Source organism: Callorhinchus milii, unplaced genomic scaffold (genome assembly GCF_018977255.1).
Source record: "Callorhinchus milii isolate IMCB2004 unplaced genomic scaffold, IMCB_Cmil_1.0 Scaffold18, whole genome shotgun sequence".
Lineage (NCBI taxonomy): Eukaryota > Metazoa > Chordata > Chondrichthyes > Chimaeriformes > Callorhinchidae > Callorhinchus > Callorhinchus milii.
Genome location: NW_024704759.1, coordinates 13681138 through 13700515, shown reverse-complemented (window position 1 = coordinate 13700515; position 19378 = coordinate 13681138). Strand labels below are relative to the sequence as shown.

The following is a 19378-nucleotide window of genomic DNA, read 5'->3' as shown; positions in this document are numbered from 1 at the left end:
TTCATCATTTTCATCACCACCATCATCGCCATCATCTGGATTCGGATCTGCCCGACATTCGTATCTCGCTCTCCTTCGTCCTGTATTATTTACACAAAGCTTCTTCAACAGAAGGTATCCATTCCCTGGCACTTTGAGGGAAAGTAAAATCTCAGCATCCCTCATCCTCCCCGTCAACGTCACAGTCTATGTAAAAAAAAACGGTGCCAGGAACACACACACGCACGCACACACGCTTGCGCACTCACAGACACACACACTCACACACAACACGAGAGAATTTGAACCCAAGGCTGCAGTCCTTTGTTCCAGCCCAGCCCGGCACCTGGTCAGAGGCAGCAGCTAAAAAGGCTGTGGCGGCCTAGAATAGTCGGTTGCTTTCTTCTGCGGGATATAAACCGGAGTTTCATTCCTTTGCTGTGTTATAAGCTGCCCATTTGCCATCATTCTGCTTCTGAAAAACAAGAGGGGAACGAAAGAGACAACGTGAGAGACAATGCACCAAGCACTCAACGAATGAGGTCAAACACAGGCCTGGAAAACAGGGCATTTGGATCGACTCAAATGAGGACTCAAAGTCCAACAGAGGAGATCCTACACAGAGGCTCTCTCACACACTACGATCAGTAATCTCTAATCGCTTCTGCAGTGCGTTTCTGTTAATGAGATGGTGCTTAAGGTGCAAATCTACTTGCTGTGTTTCTAACTAACCCAAGAGAAAACTTCCGTCTCAGAAAGGTGAGGTTTAAAGCCCCCATATCAGGATTTGAGCTCATAGTCAAGGCTGACTCCACTCCCCATCAACTCCAGTGCAGTTAACAGGAGTGGAGGGAGAGCAGCATTGTTGGAAGTACTGTTCATCAGATGAGTTGTTAAACACTAACGTCCTTCCTACCCAATCGGGTGAATGAATGTTAATAGATTCCCCCTGCACTACACGATACGAGTGATTCTCCCGGTCTCCTGGACAGTAGTGCTCGGGATAAATTGGCTACTAATTTACGGCTGATTAGAGGGCCTCTCTGTATTCAAAATGGCTGCTGCATTCGCCTCCAAATGGTCGCTATGTTTCACAGCAATTGGCTGCGAAGAGCTTTGACACACTGAGAACAACCGTCGCTCAACTGGGTCCCCACGAGCCTTCCTCTGGTGGTAACAATCCTCCCGTGGCTCCTCCACATGACCATTGTACACGCTCAACACGTGTCGGACATTGTAATGTGTGGGTTATACATGCACACAACACAATTTACATGGATGTTGCACCTTTTGCATCCGGAAGATGTCTCAAAGCGTTTTTACAATGCTGGATGACCATAATAAATAAAAATAACACTCCTGGCATTTGATACAGTGCCTTATCACTTCGCTGAGACGCCTCAAAGTGCTTCACAGGATAGACTGTAAGGTGTAGCGACTGTGTATTTTGTGGGCGTGTGAGGTATGGGTGGGAGCGAAGGGGGTGGGTGGGGGGTGGGAGGGAAGAAGGGGAAAGATGACCGAAAGCGTGCTTAATAAGGTACGTAACCCTTCCTCAGATCAAGAGACTGAGATTTACTAAAGGGACAGAGGAGGCACAGAATCAGAGTGATCTGCATTACTCAGTACCAAACCCAATTAATCAGCAGGGCCACAAACTCATTTTACAGGCAACAGAGAGAGAGAGAGAGAGAGGAGAGACTTTTAAAAGCTCAGTCTGTGCTGGATTTAAACCCTGGGGAATAAAGGTGCACAGTCTAACTCAACGTGTCAGGCTTTTGTGAAAAAAAATTGGGGAGAGAAGAGAGAAAAAAAATCTTTGCAAAAAAGTGTCTTTCAGACTCGGGTCTTTCCTTCCTCCTCTAAATGACACTGTCAGTTTGTACGCAAGAATCATCTGTGTCCACCCAGGTGCGATTTACTATCTCTAACCCTTAAACCCTGTGGAATCCCCACCGAGCCTCTCAGGCCTCACCAGAAACATTCTCAGCATCAAACTCATTCAGTTCTATGTTTCCGTCGCGTGACCGGATGTCCCAAGTGTCGCTGTTGTCCGTCACGTCCGAGAAGACATCTTCCATCCCGAAGGCTTGACCGGCCCGTCCCTTGTACGCATCCATCCGCTCGCTCTCCCCGTTGGCCGAGTTCTGATCTTCGTTGCTGAAGTCCGACATGTTGATGGCATCCTCGGTTTGTTTCTCCGCGAACCAGTCTCTGACCTGCTCGTAGCTCATTCGCGATTTCTCGCACAGCCCGTCCAGGTCCTCCTCGTGCAGCAGCTTGTGCTGACCGTAGTATTCCAGGAGGACGCTCTTCCCGCTCTTCTTGAACATCGAGTGCCGGCCTGGGTGGCTACCCGTCGACACGTCGCCCGTGGTATTGTTGTAGCTGGAGCGCAGCGAGTACATGCCTTTGGCGTAATCGTCGTACCACTTGAGCTGACCGTTTTTGTACCCGTACCTCGCGTCTCCGAACCAGCGGACCACCTCGGTCCTGGCCAGACCCGTCTTGATGGCCAGCTCGTCGTATTCCTTGACGGTTGGCCAGTGCGTGCGCACGAACAGCAGCTTCATCAGGTGGAGCTGGCGGGTGGTCTTCTTGCCTTGCCCTCGGTACTTGGAGCCGATCGGCGACCCGGTCAGCGCGTTGGCCCGAGAGGCTGATGTCTTGTTGGCTTGGCTCATCTTGGGCTGGACGCACATATTGTTGCCGCGTTTCAGGCAGATCTTCAAGGGGCTGACCTTGAGCTGGTCCGGAGGCCGGCGGATGCTTTTGATGTCCACGGAACTGCTGTCGCTTGGCGTGCCCTCTCCGTCCGAGTCGTCCTCCTCCTCCCCGGAATCCCCGTCCTCCTTGGCCTCCGCTGCCTCCAGGCGCCGCTTGAAAGCCACTCGTTCTTCCGGCTTCACCTTCCTCCGCTCGGCGAACCACAGGTCGATCTCCCTCCGGGTCATTTTGGTTTCCACCCGCAGCTTGTCCACCTCCTGCTCGGACGGGAAGGTGTTTCGGGTGAAGCTGTGCTCCAGGGTGCTGAGCTGCTCGGCCGATTTCCCCCGGAACTTGGGGGGGGTGAAGTCGATGGTGGTATGCTGCCACTGTCTCCGCGGCTGATGCGAGGCCGAGGAGTGAGGGGCCGGAAGGTCCTCCAGGGCCGAGTCGATCACCGTGGTGTTGAAACAACTCGGGTCGTAGGACTGGTGGCACTTCAGATTCTTGTAGTTGTACCTGCGGTCGCTGAACCACTTGCGGATCTCTTTGCCCCGCAGGCCGGTCAGTTTCATCAGCCGGTCCACCTCGTTGTGCTCTGGGAACTGGGCTCTCTGGAAGCTGTCCTTCAGCACCGCCAACTGCTCTTTGGTCTTTTTGTACTTGTACGTGCCCAGGTCGGAGATGTAGGCGGAGAGGGTGGTCGAAGTGACCGACATGGCGGGCCTTAAGACCGAGCCGGCGTTGACCAGTTTCAGGCCGGAATCGCTGAGTGTTTGCAGGTGGAACTTGGCGATGTTTTGATTCTTGGAGTTCGTGGCCACACTGAGGGCAACGGGGGCACCGCTCATGGACACGCCCTTCACCAGGCGAGGCTGGGAGACCACGAAGTTGCCTCCCCGAGTGGTCACCTGACAGGGTAAGTTGGTCTGGAAGACCTGCTGGCCACCATTGGAGGTCTTGAAGTGGGAGGGCAACACAGTGAGGGTCTGCTGCGGGACGGTCTGGATGATGGTGTTGAACATCTTCTTGCGGGCGTCGTCGATCTCCTCCGGGGTCCAGCTGATGCCATGCTTCAGCCGCTGGGCCGTGAACCAGATCTTCAGCTGCTCCTCCGGGTACTTGGTCACCACGGTCAGCCAGCACAGCTCGGCCTTGGTGGGGTAGGGGAACTTGTTGAAGGAATTGTTGAGGAAGCTGTTCAAGTCCATGGCTGCATTGTAGGTGGGGATGCTGCTCAGTGGGATCATCACTTTGGGTAAGGAGCTCGACTTGGTGCGGGAGGCTGCCTGCTGGATGACCGGCAGGTTTGCCACGGCGGTGCCGTTGATGGGCTGGGAGGCGCTGGTTAACCCGTTGGCAGTCTGGTCCTCCAGCGCCTCGGCAGCCTCGGATTTCTTGCCGTCGTCGTCGGCCGAGCCCGTCTCCTCGCTCAGCTCCTCCCGCCCGGCGTGAGACACGGTGATGCGCTTGGCTTCCGGTTTGGCCTTCAGCATCTTCATGATGGGCGTCTTGCTGATGGAGATCTCCGAGGGCGGGCCCGTTCCCATTCCCGTCCCCGTTCCCGAGCGTGAGCCCATGCCCGTTTCCGCCTCCTCCTCCTCCCCGTTCTCCCGCTCGTCGAGGCTGCCTTTGGTCTCCGAGATGCTCTGCTCCACCACCATCTGGCAGTTGCGCTTGATGACGCTGACCTTGAGGTTGGTCTCGTCGGGGTGGCTCAGGGTGTTGTGCAGCGTCAGGGACTCCTGGCTCTTTGTGCTGAAGTTGCACTCGACGCAGACGTACAGCTGGTCCACGCTGGCGTCAGAGTGCTCCGACTCCATGTGCACCGTGTACGAGCGATAATCCTGGCCGACAAAGTCACAGTATTTGCACTCAAAGCCCCCGCGCTCCGACCCCTCACTGTAGTTCAACGCCTCCTCGCCGGCCTTCACCTCCTCCTCTTGCGGGGAGGAATCGCGGTCGTCGTACTCTGCGTTGGCATCAGTTTCGGCATCGCGCGAGGCCGGGTTTTTGGCTGGTATCATGCAAGGGGTGGTGGATTTCCTCTTGCTGGCCATGACTGAATGGCTACAGTGAAGCAAGGAGGAACAAGTCCCTATCTGAGGCAAACGAGCTTGAGTCCTCCTCACAGTCCTCCTCGCTCCATTAAAACTCCAGCTTCGTCTCTCACTGAGGCAGGCTCGCCCAAACCAGGAGGGGAGTGCGGGGACACTCCCTAGCAGTCAGGAAAAGATCCACCTACAAGGCAAAAGGGAAAGACGACCAGTTAGAAATGAATAGAGAAAGCATCACGTTAAATCTTCGTGCTTTGTCCCCTTTTATTTAAGAAGGGAGTTTCAAGTAAAACTCTTGATCTATATAGTCCTTTTTCTCTTGAGTTATCTCATTAGTAGGACCACGGGTTCTGAACTCGGCCGGATAGTAATCCTGGCATCTGCTATAGCGCATTTCACGTCAGGAGGAGGTCTTAAAGTGCTTCACAGGAATCACTGTGACGTGTAGTGACTGCGTACTTGGGGGCAATCGCCAAAGTTCGTTCGCACACAGCAATGTCCCACAAATAGCTATTAATCAACACAGTTTGGAATAGGCCCAGAATGGAAAGGGGGCAAAAGGATAAATGAGACACGTCATCCCAGGGCATTGTTAGTGGCCGGTGAAATAGTTATTCAATGTAAAGGGAAAGAGAAATCAGAGTGAGTTCTCAGCGATACCCACTTGCTAAACAAGGCGATACACTTTATGGAAAATGTATGAAAATTTAAGGATGGCAAGCGCTTGTGCGATCTTTATCAAGCCAAAAGTACTAGAGTAACTAAAAGGTTTTCCCTCGATGCCAACAGTACTTCCACCGTTTGAAATCTCAATGCCACAGTTATTTACAAGGCTTGCTGTGAATGCTGACAGGATGTCTAGATGCTGCAGATATCTGCTCCCGAAGGTCGAAATGACCACATAAACCAACCGTATCACCAAACTCAAAGGCTCACTGATGCCTCCCATCCTCAACCGGGCACAGCCCCAGTTAACTGCTGACGTGAGGTGGTTTGGCTGCCTTCCCTCATTGGGTCCTGATCCACCAGAATCCCCTTTAAGTTTCGCCCACAAAATACACATCTGGTTGCAGCCCCTTGGGAGAGAGTTCCTTCTTGAATAATAATAATTTGGTCACTCGATCCAGGACTGTTTGTGGGGACGCTGCTGTGTGCAATCGGCTGCCGCGTTTCGCTCACAGATTACACGGTCGATTCAGTTTACAGTATATCCTGTGAAGCGCTTCGAGACTTCTCGAGGTGGTCTGGTACGACAACCACCCTCCCACCCACCCCTCACCCACACATACACCTTCCGCGCCCCCTCCCTCCACTCTCGCCTGGAGGAAATACTGTTTACACTGCAGCTTGCGTCAAAGTCACTTTGTTACGCAGATCCATTGCACCGAATGCTGTAACCTTTCCTCCAGTACATGCTGAGAAATGCAAGCCCGGGTGTGTGTGCACATGCCGGCCGACACACTGGCCAGCCTGCACTGCAGGAGAGCTCTGACTAAAGAGCTTAAACTGGACGAGGAAGCTTACACTGACCACCTTTTAAGTGTAGTTCCACCCGCTGCTTATTTATCCACCCGTTGGGAGGGGGGGGGATAGGGGGGAGGAGGGGGTGGGGAGGGGAGGGACGGAGGGAGGGAGATAGTGGGGGAGGGGGCAAAAAAAGCACAACTTAAAAAAAAAGAACTGCTAACGTACAAGCCTCTCAGCTTTCTCCATAATTGAAGCCAGCAGGAAGTGGAGTGACGTCATGATCTAGCGACAAAAGGTCACCAGCAATCTACCCCCCCCACCACCACCACCACCACCCCCACCCCCACCGCCCCGAGGCAGCCAATGGCAGCTCTCAGCAAGCGAGCTTGGAACTGGTTTATGCTGCACAGGAGAGTCAGCTAAACCCAGAATCAGAGCGAGAGCCTGGGGTATCAGAGCTAGGCTCCTGCGTGGTTAACTGTAAGCCGTGTGGAACCTGGAGTTTGTCTGCAATGAGCCCAAGTGGCTTTACCGTCGGGTGGCTGAACCCAAGTCGGTCACAGTCATGCCATGTACGGTGGGGAGGGGAGGTCGCGTTGAGCTCACGCAGCCCGAGCCAGCGTTTCGGCCACAAAAGACAGTCATTCCGCTTTACAGTACAATCCTGTGCAGCGCTTTGAGACGCCTTGAAGACGTGATAAGGCGCTATATCAAATGCAAGGATTATTTTATATTAATTAATTTACTGACCTGAAGCACACAGGGTAAAATACCACACCTCCTCCCACGCCCACAGTTACATTTAGACCCCACATTCCCGATTGCCTTTTTGTTCAAATAAAGCAGAGGTAAGATTTCCTACATTTGTGTGCAAATATTTCAGTACAAAGTGACGAGTTGGAACGTGCGATCTGAGTGGTGACAGAAGGCTTGCTTACGATAAGGATGGACGGAGGTTTTTCCGTCCAAAATGCTGTCGGAATTGTAACCGACAAACGCATCGCAAAGGAAGATGACCTCAGGCCTCTCTCGTCTGTGGTGCAAGTGAACAATACCGCGATTATTCTGTGGACAAGTGAGCGACAGATGAGAGAGGACAACCTCCAGGCTGAAGCCTGCCAGCCCGCTGAGAGCTTTCACCCAGAGTCCCTGTCCGTTGGAATATCAACCATCGCACGCTCGAGCTCACTCACTCCCTTTCCGCTGCTAAATCTGTCCAGCAGAACTCACTGTCCCTACCGAGGGAAATAAGAGGACGTTTCATGCAGAACGCTTCCCTGAGCTCGTTCGCCCTTCTTCAGCTCAACCGTAAAAGGGAAATGTTTCGCGGTGGTGAGCACAAAACTCCCCCCACCTCACCCGCCAACCCCCACCGACCAAAAGCAAAATAATTGACTGTGAAAGCTCCCGCTGTAACTCAATTTGGAAATGAGAGATATACAGACCAATGAGCTAAACTTCCCAGTCAGGGTTACATAATATTGTTATAATAATAATAATCCTTGCATTTGATACAACGCCTTATCACGTTCTTTGAGATGTCTCAAAGCGCTTCACAGGATATACTGTAAAGTGAGTTGACCGTGTATATTGTGGGTGAAATGGGTATAATGATGATGACATGTGCAAGCGACTGCCAGGATGGTGGAAGGCAAACTGGATGGACCTTGGTGTTCTATCGCCTGGCAAATTCTTACGTTCTCATGTACACAGTCCGCAGAGGGCAGGGTTAAATTAGGATACCATCGCTTTAGATGTCACCGTGCACTCTGTCTGGATCACTGCCGCTACTCTGTATACCTAGAACTCTCCGGCTCTCAAGAATTAAAGTGCAACAAAGCTTAGATATTACACAAGTAAAAGTATTCTCTCTCGCTCCCTCTCTAGCAGGGGTGGGGGGGGGGGGGGAAACAGCCACTTCACCTCACTCGCTTTCCATTCTCACAGGAAGTTGGTTTCCTTTTTTGAAAACCAAACATTATTCTTCTGGACACCAACTACTTGAGACTGACTTCCTAGCTGCGGAGTATTGGATCTGAATTGTATTGTGTTTCAACCAAAGCTTTTGGGTGGGGAATAGAGAGTCTCTGAAATCAGATCTGTGGTTAGCTCGCTGCCTGTGTTTGTACAGATTACTGTAGCATGGAAAGCCCTCGAGAGGCAGTGAGTGAGCGCACAGTTCCTTCGCTCTAAACCTCGGACGTTTATGGAATCATAGAATCCTACAGCACAGAAGGAGGCCATTCAGCCCATCGTGCCTGTGCCAGCTCTTTGAGAAGAGCTACCCAATCAGTCCTAGCTCTAACCCTAATTCCTCCGCGCTCTCCTCATGTCCTTGCGAGTTTTGTCCTTTTCAAATATCTATCCAATTCCCTTTTGAAAGTTGCTATTGAATCCGTTTCCACCAGCTCTTTCAGGCCTGGCGTTCCAGGCCGTCACAGCTCTCTGGGCAAAACAAAACGACTGCAGAAAAGGGAGAGAGGTTTGTTATCGGAATGATAACTGGAGTATTTTAAAACAACGACTTCTATTTAAATGATCAGCCACCCACCGAGGTGCTTCTAATCTAGTTTGTCCGGCCTCCAGTCTCGCGGCGAGAGCAATACGATAAGCAGAGCTACGGAGTCTCAATGCTTTACTGTGTGAGCTGTCGGGACTGTGGGGGAAGGGTGCGAAGCCACAGGCTTGGCAAAAACACGCAGCTGCAGTCCAGTCCACCCACAAGCAAAGCAGCTTAGCAGTGACTAGACTCTCTTTCTCTCTCTCTCTCTGCTCGTCTCGTAAAAATCCAGAGCCTGTGTTAAACTTCACACCGCGCTTTTCATGCTGTCGCTCTTCACCTCTTGCAACTATAACGACTTCTAAAGTCAGGGCCTTCAGGCAAGAAAGGAGCAGAAAAGCGACACAACAGATGGTGCAATGAGTAATACCGAGTTAAAACATATAGAGGCATTATATTAAAGTACACAGAGGGCTTTCCCACGCTGGCTCATTTGGGAAAGGCACTAGTCAGAGCTACAGAGACAAGGGACCACCTTTTTTTGATATCCTCTCTCAACAACAACCATCACCACTTGTTATCCCTTCATGTGGGGGAAGCGAGCTCAAAGCTTGGATCTCAGCCAGAGCAGCAATCAAGCTGCGACAATTGGCCTCAGCATTTGTGGAGATGGGAGAGGTGGTGGGGGACGGGGTGGGGGGTGAGGAGAAAAAAAAATCAGCCAGTGCCATGCTCTCAGTGTTCACTGACATCTGTGGAAAAGTGTGTAATAATAATAATAATCCTTGCATTTGATATAGCACTTATCACGTCTTTGAGACGTCTCAAAGCACTTCACAGAATTACTGTAAAGTGAATTGACTGTATATTTTGTGGCCGAAACGATGTACACGTTCACATTGATTTGGCTCACCTATGATACACACAAACTATTATAATATATATATATATAGAAACAAATTCGCCTCACAACCGAGAGACCTGGGTTCGATTCCCAGCAGAGCAAAATGTTGGGCAAGTTTCCTTACTCCACACTTGTCTGTTTATCTAGCAGGAGTGGGAACCTGGTTGTTAGTCGATTGGCGGATCGCTTTTCCGGGGATAATAATCCCTCCAAACAAATTATTATTTGGTCACTTCAATCCAAATTGTGGGACACTGCTGTGCGCAATTGACTGCCAGGTTTTGCCCACAAATATACAGTCAATTTACTTTAAAAGTATATTCTGTGAAGCGCTTTGAGACATCTCCAAGACGTGAAAAGTGCTATATCAAATGCAAGGATTATTATTGTTATATGTGTGTGTGTGTATATATATATATTGAACTAGTATAGTTAAGTAGTTAGAACAGTTACAGAGGAAGTTTAAAGAAAGGTTTTCACGCAGAGGGATTGCAGAGCATGGAATGCATTGCCAAGAGTAGCATTTGAAACCAAGACCGTAACATTTCAAAAGGAATCGGATAAACGTTTTAAAGAGGAACTTAACGGGACCGACAAGGAGCTGAGAACGGTCAAAATACAGTATAGCTCCAATAGAGGAGGTGAGCGCACAACAGGCTGAATGATCTCGGAGTTCTAAATGAAAAATCCTAGATAACACATAAGATTTAGCAGCAAATCCAAGCAGCCAGCTGTACAACCCAGCCCAGCCTTATAGCGGTCTTCAGCTCTGACTCGAGAGCCAATCCTGCTCGCTCTTCTGGGTCATGTTATTCACAGTGTCAAAGAACTGGAACACTGGATGAAGGATTAGGCCTTTAAACCTCATTTAACTGCCAGATAAAAGCCAGTTTAATTACAGGGCAAATGAAGTCTTTTCTACCTTTTAAAAATGTTACCCAAATTTAAGGGCGGAAGCAATGTGTGCTTCCTGATGTTACCGAGTAGCTGGGTTACTATATAATAATATTAATAACCCTCGCATTTGATACAACAACAAGATTACATTTGTATAGCGCCTTTCACGCCGGGAGGACGTCCGATAGCATGGTCGAAGAGGAGGGTCTTGAGGCAAGACTTGAAGGAGGTTAAGGAGGGGGCGAGGCGGAGTGAGTAGGGGATGGAATTCCAGAGGCTGCGGGCAGAGTGGCTGAAGGCTCTCCCGCCAATGGTGGGGCGGGTGGGTCGGGGGACGTGGAGCAGCTAGAGCCGGTCGAGCGGAGGGAGCGGGCGGGTTGGTAGAGAGTTAGGAGGTTGCAGAGGTAGGGTGGGGCGAGGCCATGGAGGGCTTTGTATGTGAGGACCAGGGTCTTCAACTGGATCCTCTGAAGGATAGGGAGGCAGTGGAGTCGGGCGAGAGTGGGGGAGATGGGGTCACGGAGTTTGGTGCGGGAGAGGACACGGGCTGCAGAGTTCTGGATTATCTGCAGCTGTGGAGGGAGGAGTTGGGAAGGCGTTTGCATAGTTGAGCCTGGAGGTGATGAAGGCATGAACAAGAGTTTCAGTGGCCTGAGGGGTGAGTTAGAGGCGGCGTCGGGCGATGTTGCGGAGGTGAGGGAAGGCAGAGCGGGTCATGGCTTGAATGTGGGGGCGAAAAAACAGTTGAGGGTTGAACAAGACACCCAGGTTCCTGACTGGCGGTGAGTTGTAGTGTGCAACCATGGAGGTTGATGTTGCCAGAGCCTGAGGCATTGACGGGAGCTAATCAGGAGGGCCTCAGTCTTGTTCACATTCAACTGTAGGAAATTTGCCCTCATCCAGGACTTGATGTCCGACAGACAGTCTGTCAGGACAGCAGTGGGTCTGGAGTTGAGGGTGGAGGCAGAAAGATAGAGTTGGGTGTCATCCGCGGACATGTGGAAGTTGACCCCATGTCTGCGGATGGTGTTACCAAGGGGGAGCACGGGTACAACATCTTATTGCTTTTTTGAGACGTCTCACAGAACATAATGTAATGTACAGTGACCATATTTTGTGGGCAAAACGCAGCAACCGATTGCGCACAGCAGTGTCCCACAAACAGTCATGGCTTGAGTGACCAAATTATTAGTTTCTTTTCATTTTGAAGGGATTATTACCCCGGAAAAGTAATCTGCCAATCGACTCACAACCAGGTTCCTATTTACTGCTCGGTAAACAGAGGAGTGTGTGGGGAGTAAGGAAACTTGCCCAACGTTTTGCCCTGCCCGGGAATTTAACTCGAGCGGGACTGGATGAAAGTTGGACGACTGGACAGGACAAAAGATGGGAAAAGAATATGGAAGTGCGGAAAATACGAGGAAGAAAAACCCACATGTGGTGAGAGGATAAGAGAGAGCAAACGGGAATACAAGACAGATCAGAGCTCTCTGTAGGCTGCGATCCCCACCTCCCCCTCCACACCCCCACCCATGCGGAGCCAGGCTTTCCTCGAAGACACAAATCAAGGCTCTGAAATTCAATAGGAGCCTGTAACACCTCTGATCTCTCTCAGTTGAGGTTGCACTGAAACAACAGGCCGTAGAAAAACCACAACCGAAAGAAAGAATCCAAAGCTACAGAAAGTCTCCACTTAACTTAACTCCCATCATAAAGGTCGAAGCTCACGTTATCCTTAAAAGGTATAATCGGAAACTGGATTCAAGCTGTTTCTGCCTCCCCTTCCCCTCCCCCTACCCCCCACTGTTGTGTAACCTCTCTTCCCACCCCCAACCCCCCACGGCTGGTTGCAGTATAGTCCATTAGTTCTACATTCTCACATTTTACTGCAGCCACAGACAGTAAAGCGCTATAATGATAGACAAATAAATAATAATCCTTGCATTTGTCTTCGAGACGTGATAGTGCGCTGAATCAAATGCAAGGGCAGCATCCCAGGGGGGTGGGGGGGTTGGTGACTGGATGAAGCTGGACTGAGCCACTGATTTGACTCTTGCTGGGACACAGTAACACGGTCATTGGCCAAACAGGCATTTTCGTGCGTGAGAATAGACAATGGGAGGCAGCACAGCATCGAGTCATTCACGGCGCTCGCCTAACTCAGCACAGAGCAAAGCTCGGGTGTAATTGTTGTACTGGAGTAGCCTGGAATCTTCCTCTCTATTTGGTTCACTTCACATAGGATTCCATTGCAGTTTTAGGCCCCGAAACAGTGACATGGGTTTATAAGGTTTAAAAACCTGCATCAACAATACCGCACAATGAGGAGTCCTGTAAGTCAGTGGTTAGAGCACTCGCCTCGCAAGTGAGAGGACCTGGGTTCGATTCCCGGGCAGGGCGAGACGTTGGGCAAGTTTCCTCACTCCACACACACGCCTCGGCTTACCAGCAGTAAGTAGGAACCCGGTTGTTAATCGATTGGCGGATCGCTTTTCTGGGTTTAATAATCCCTTCAAAAACAAATTTAAAAATAATAATAATAAATTGTTCACTCAATTCCACGGCTGTTTGTGGGGACGCTGCTGTGCGCAAATGGCTGCCGCGTTTCGCCCACAAAACATCCAGTCAATTCGCTTTGAGACGTCTGGAAGACCTGATAAGGCGCTGTGTCAAATGCAAGGATGATGATTATTATTATTACCACCAATTGCAAGAAGGAAACTTCAACTGCTGCCCTGCGGGATGTTTCTCTGCTCCCAGCCCAGAGAGAGAGAGAGAGAGAGAGAGGTTGGTTTCTTTTATTTTCATTCTCATTGTCTAGAGCAAACGGCCCAAAACACCACACATAAAGAGCAGGCGGCGTGTGGGGTGGGGGGGGGGGGGGGGGCCGGACTGAAGGAGTTGGAAAAACGCATTCCTTCCCAGCAGTTGACTCGGAATAAGGTCCCAAGTTCCGGCCCCTTTGTTGGAAAACGAGACCGTTTCACAGCCCGAAAAAAAGTGACAAAGCAATTTTTCGTGTACCTCCCACCCTCCCCCTCACCCACCGGGGAAAAAAAGCCAAGTTAACAGTGAAAACATTTTTCAGCTTACGATGCAATCAGATCACAAGCAAAAAACAAGAGGGGAGAATGAATGTTGGCTGAATTGTTCATGGTTTTGAAACCCTTCTCCCGCCTGTGCCAAGAAAATAGCAGATCCTATGAGTGACTCAGGCCAAGACGCACTTAGTCTAACCAGCAGAGATTTGTCAATAGCCTCGAACAGTTCGATAAGCAGTGCCCCTCATCATGTCTTCCTTCAACAGATAGAACCGTTACACTGTTTTCAGTGGACATCCTGTTAGACGCAAACTGGTTTCGAATCTCGATACAGAAAGTAGCGAGACCACCTCTCTGTTCGTCACCCCAGCTCCAGCCAAGTTTTGAAAGCCAGCAAATCTTGTTCGACAAGTATCTTGTGTCTTTAAGTCAGCGAGTGAGCGAGCGAGCGGGCGAGCGGGGGCTGGGGGAGGGGGAGTCGGGGAGAAGAACAGAAACACTTCCGCTCTTTCCAGTGGAAAGAAACAATCCAACCTCTCATTGTACAGCATCGCTTCTGCCTGCGTTAAAATACTATAATATTAATAATAATAATAATAATCCTTGCATTTGATACAGAGCCTTCTTCGAGACATCTCAAAGCACTTCACAGGACATACTGACCATAAATAAATGATACGTACAAACAATGAATTATAAAAGTAAAACACACATAACCTCTGCTTGCACTGAGTGTTATGAAAGCCCCCACGAACACAGGACGTACTGTATTTTCCTTAACAAGGCCAGGAAAAAACTGGGGGGAACGCATTCTATTCTAAGTACTGTACTCCTCTTTTCGATCTAAAAATATACATTTATGGATGTATGCATTACCTCTGCTTTTCCTACACAGTTGTTGCTATATTTGTCCACTGCTCTGGACTGTAGATCAGTTCTCAGGTGCCACAAAAGCTCCAGCTCCCATTGAAATGAATGGATGTTGTGTCTGGGAGACACACACACACACACACACACAGCTGTTCCCTGAAACTGACTCCACCACAACAGCTGGAGAGGAAAGGTGGCCCCAAAGAGACAAGAAATTTGGTGTTTATTTCAAGAAAGATGGCTCAAATTTGTCCATTATTATTAATAATAATAAGTGTGTATCTAAAAGCCCACATACAAATATAAAACAAGAGTCAATGTAATTTGCACATAATAAATGAACAATAAATTACATTTGTGTAGCGACTTTCACGTCAGGAGGACGTCCCAAGGCTCTGGACAGTCAGGGATCCGCAAATAAACAACAACTTGCATTTATATTTACTCCACACGCCTAATAATAATTGCTCAAGAAAATCCACTTCAATCCACGGCTGTTTGCGGGGACGCTGCTGTGCGCAATTGGCTGCCGCGTTTCGCCCACAAAATATACAGTCACTACACTTTACAGTCTATTCTGTGAAGCGCTTTGAGACGTCTAGAAGGCATGAAAAGCACTAGATCAAATGCAAGGATTATTATTGTTATTATTATTATTATATAGCACCCCTCACACAGGGTAGCGTCCCAGAGCGCTTGACAGTGGCAGAGCATGACACCAACAACTACAACACCACCAAGCTGGGGGGGAAGGGTAGGATGGTCAAAGAGGAAGGTCTTCAGGCGCGAACTGAAGATGGGGGAAGGAAGGGGCAAGGCAGAGAGAAAGAGGGAGGGTGTTCCAGAGTTTAAATAATCAGAGCAGAGCCTGTAAGCACATGAGAACAGGCAATACTCTCGGAGGTTAGTAATGCCAAGCAGAGCTGTGTGTGGTAGCAGCTCATGGCTTGATGCAAGTTAAACGTTTGGTGTGACTCACCCTCTGAGCAAGTACAATAGCTCACTCAAGCCTTCACAGTGCCTCTTGCAAGCTTTCCCCCCCCCCCCCCCCCTTGCATCTAATTTTGTTGCAAGAGATCTAAAGTGGCTGCATCGTCTAGATGTTACCCTGTTCGATCACAAGGCTTTCTGCTGGGGCACACAACATTAGAACAGCAGGACGGAAACCAACGTAGCACGATGCAACGCGACAATTCAAGGTCTGAGCTGGTACTCCCCAGTCTTGAATAGTTAACCTCTGTTTTCCCACACAGCAGCTCTGTGCTTGCCAGCAGTTACAAACTCTATATATGAGAACACCCAGATCCAATGCCAGCTGCTTCTCCAGGCTTCCAGTGAGTTAGGAACTACATATGGATATTAATAACTGACCACTATCATTAGCAGGACACGGGTTAAAACTAGAGTGCATAGCCTTGCATACAACAACAATATCAACGACTTGCATTGATATAGCTCTCCTCCCACAGGGTAGCGTCCCAGAGCTTAAATGAGGGAGCACAGTCACTCAGGCAAGAAACAGACGCAACGCATTTAATGCGACGAAACAACACAGTCGTAAAGAAACACTTCGCAAACCATTTAGTTTGACAAACAGGGTGTTGGGAGTTATTAATATTTTATAGCGAACTAAGAAAATATGGGGTTTGTAGTTAAATTTGGACGTGTGTAGTTAAACCGGATCACTGATGCGTACGTATGTACGTATCCACTGGAAGTGAGCTTATAATGTATACAAGAAAATAGCAGCTTCCCCCACCCACTGAAAGTATACCACAAAACAGGAAACCTTCCCCCATATAGAGACACAACAGGCACCTTTCTCTCCTCCCCCTCCCTAGGCAGGTATAAAAAGCCTTTCTCTTTTCTGGTCCTTCCGATACACCAAACAACAGCAGCTTGCATTTATACAGATATACCAAAGACGACCCACAAAGCACGACGGGTAGAAATTCCACTTGGGTCTCGATTAACTCGAGCAGCCGCAAAATGTGGCAAATCATTAAATTAAATTTTAACCTTGAAGTGGGCTTTTTGTTTTGTTCGTAAAGAAACCCGTGAAACAAAAACAGCTTCAAATTGAAAGTACTTCATTTAAGAATCTGCCAAATTCTAGACACTCTGATAATATGTTACGTAAATAGAGTAAATCTTGACTCAGGTGATATTTCTACCCAGCGGGCTGCAAGAGTTTTAAGTAATAATAATAATAATAATCCTTGCATTTGATATAGCGCTTTTCACGTCTTCGAGACATCTCAAAGTGCTTCACAGGATAGATTGTAAAGTGAATTGACTGTATATTTGTGGGTGAAAGGCGGCAGCCAATTGCGCACAGCAGCGTCCCACAAACAGTCGTGGATTGAAGTGACCAAATTATTATTTTTTTTGTTTTTTTGGAGGGATTATTATTAGTAGTGAATAGCAGAAGAGGGTAAACCACACCTTGTTGTGGATAAGTTAATGTACATGCTTGATCATCAGTAATCTAGATGGTAAGGAAATGCAAGCAGGATTGCTGTTTACTGTCACACTGAGAAGACAACAACGACAATTTGATACAGTGCCTTATCACGTCGTTGAGACGTCTCAAAGCTCTTCACAGAACATACTGTAAAGTGGATTGACTGGTGCATTTTGTGGGCGAAATGTGGCAGCCAATTGCGCACAGCAGTCGCGGTGTCCAACAAACGATCGTGGATTGAACATACCAGACACGTACAAAAAAACCACACTAAAATAGCTGAAGATGGCGATAAGGATACACCAGAAAATGTAGAAAGGCGTGTGAGCGTTTGCGGAGCTACCTTTTTGTAAAATAAAGCTGAAGCAATCCTCAACCCAACCCAGACAGTTAACAATAAGGCTCAGGTAGGTGAGCAGGGTGGAGGCTAACACACACCAGCTCGACTGGAAAAAATTAGAGCAATTGAGAGAAAGGCTATGTTTAGCTGATCTACCAGCAAGGTGTGAAAAGCGAATACATCGCACTTACCAATACCCCTCAGCCCATTCTTGCCCTCTGGTGTTTTATGGTCTGTAAGAACATTCCTCTTTTCCCCCCCCAAACAAATTCGCTGCTCAGATGTAGGCTGGGAAACAGACATTTTGTGCAGAATTCCCCCGATGGTGACATCATGAAGTTCTGCTTCAGTGGCACCATGAACGTGGGGGGAGGGGGGGTGGGGGGTTCAGAGGAGAGAGAGGGAGAGGAGAGAGGGGGAGGGAGGGAGGGAAAGAGAGAGAGAGAGAGAGGAGGGAGGGAGAGACACCCACACAGCTCTGATTCAGGAGCAGAACTTTGTGACGTCAATCCTACAGAGGGAGGGGTTCTTTATAAAATGTCTGCTCCCGGTCTGCTTTCTGACCATCACACACACACACGCGCACACACAGAGATGGTGGGAGACGTAGATTTAAAAAACAAACGTCGGAAAGATAACCGTGTCGAGGGTGACCTCTCTCTCACTCTCTCTCTCTTTGTAATCTTTAACATATTGCGATCATTTCTCTGCTTTGGCAAAGTCGCCTTTTTCCCCCACAAAATTCACAGTCAGCGCACACTGTACGGTATATTCCGTGAAGCGAAGCTCTTTTGAGACGTCTCAATCGCGTGATAAGGCACTCGATCAAATGCAAGGATTATTGTTATTATTATTATTATTATTTTTATTTAAGCACTCCAGGCATCAGTAATATCTGCAAGCCATTCCCCAGCGGCTACAAGTCAACTTTAAAAAGTGAAGGTTAAATCTTTGCTTGCGCAATTGTGTTTCGACAAAACCATTGGCCCTTATAGCAGATTGACTTCCTCCATCATTTCAGTGAGACAGAATGCCACAAGGGCTCTCTGGATGTCAAGCGGGCACTCACTCCTCTGATTTCAGAATAAAATCTGGAATAAAATCTAGTCTCTCCCCAGCAGGCTGTCCTTGCACACTTTACATCAGATGAAATCGACAAGGACAGATGAGCAGGTGAGGAAGGGGAGAGGTAGACGCAGAGGAACATGCAGCACTAGGTACATACAGAGGGCGGGCTGAGCAAGTGGGTAACAGACCCAGAAAAGGAGATGCAAAATACACAGTCAACCCACTGTACAGCATATTCTGTGAAGCGCTTTGAGACGCCTCTTCGCCATGATGAGGTGCTACATCAAATGCAAGGGTTATATTATATTATGTTATATTATATTATATTAAAAAGGGAGACGGAGAGGGGAAAAAGGAGAGAACTGAGAAAGACTAACAGAGATTTGCCTGGCAGACAAAGACTGAATCATAGCACATACAGCAAGACAAACCAAATATGGCACAGTCATGCTGAGATAGAGTTTAGCCATGTAAAAGAATATACGAGGTCAGTTTGCCCCTCGTCACTTGCATTGGCTTAATTATCATTAGATGCTGGAAAAATTTGGAACGAAAATCAAAAATTTTGTGATAATTTTCTGGGCAACCACTGTACACAGGCATCCGAACTGCTGGCGGAGGAAGCGCCCCACCCCTTCGTAACCTTGTGGAAACAGGAGAATGTGAATCAGCCCTCCTGCCTCCAGAAAGGTGAAGGTTAATCACACTATTTACATAAATGCAGCTGCAATTCAGTGCAATTGATTTGTGCTGCACGTCACATCCCGTAACAATGTTGTTCCACGTGAAAGGAACTTGGTGATGGGAGTATGAGATCAGCACTGCTCCCTGCCAGCCTCCTCTCACAGATGTTACTATTCAGCTGAGGATTTTATGTATCCCATTTGAGAGGGGGAGGGGATGGAAGGGGGTGTGTGTGGGGGAGAGAGGAAACATCCTTTTAAAAGTCTATCGAGCCGAAGATCAACCTTATAACAGTCGCCCATCTACAAGTCTAACGATGAGCCAATAATTTGGGGTGAGATAATGAGCATGGCCGAGGGGAGGGGGAAGAGCGAGGGGACTGGAAAGAAAGAGAGAGAGGC

The 19378-nt window shown here is 48.8% G+C and overlaps 1 protein-coding gene across 1 annotated transcript; it reads right to left on the bottom strand.

The window, feature by feature from the left end:
- LOC103186280 (zinc fingers and homeoboxes protein 3) lies at nucleotides 1-17434 on the bottom strand. Its single transcript, XM_007905195.2, has 3 exons — nucleotides 17417-17434; nucleotides 1955-4926; nucleotides 1-454 (listed from the first exon to the last, which is right to left on the bottom strand). Exons 2-3 carry the CDS (start codon nucleotides 4743-4745, stop codon nucleotides 444-446), a joined length of 2802 nt encoding a protein of 933 aa, XP_007903386.2. The 5' UTR covers nucleotides 4746-4926; nucleotides 17417-17434; the 3' UTR covers nucleotides 1-443.
- Between the last annotated feature and the right edge of the window lie 1944 nt (nucleotides 17435-19378).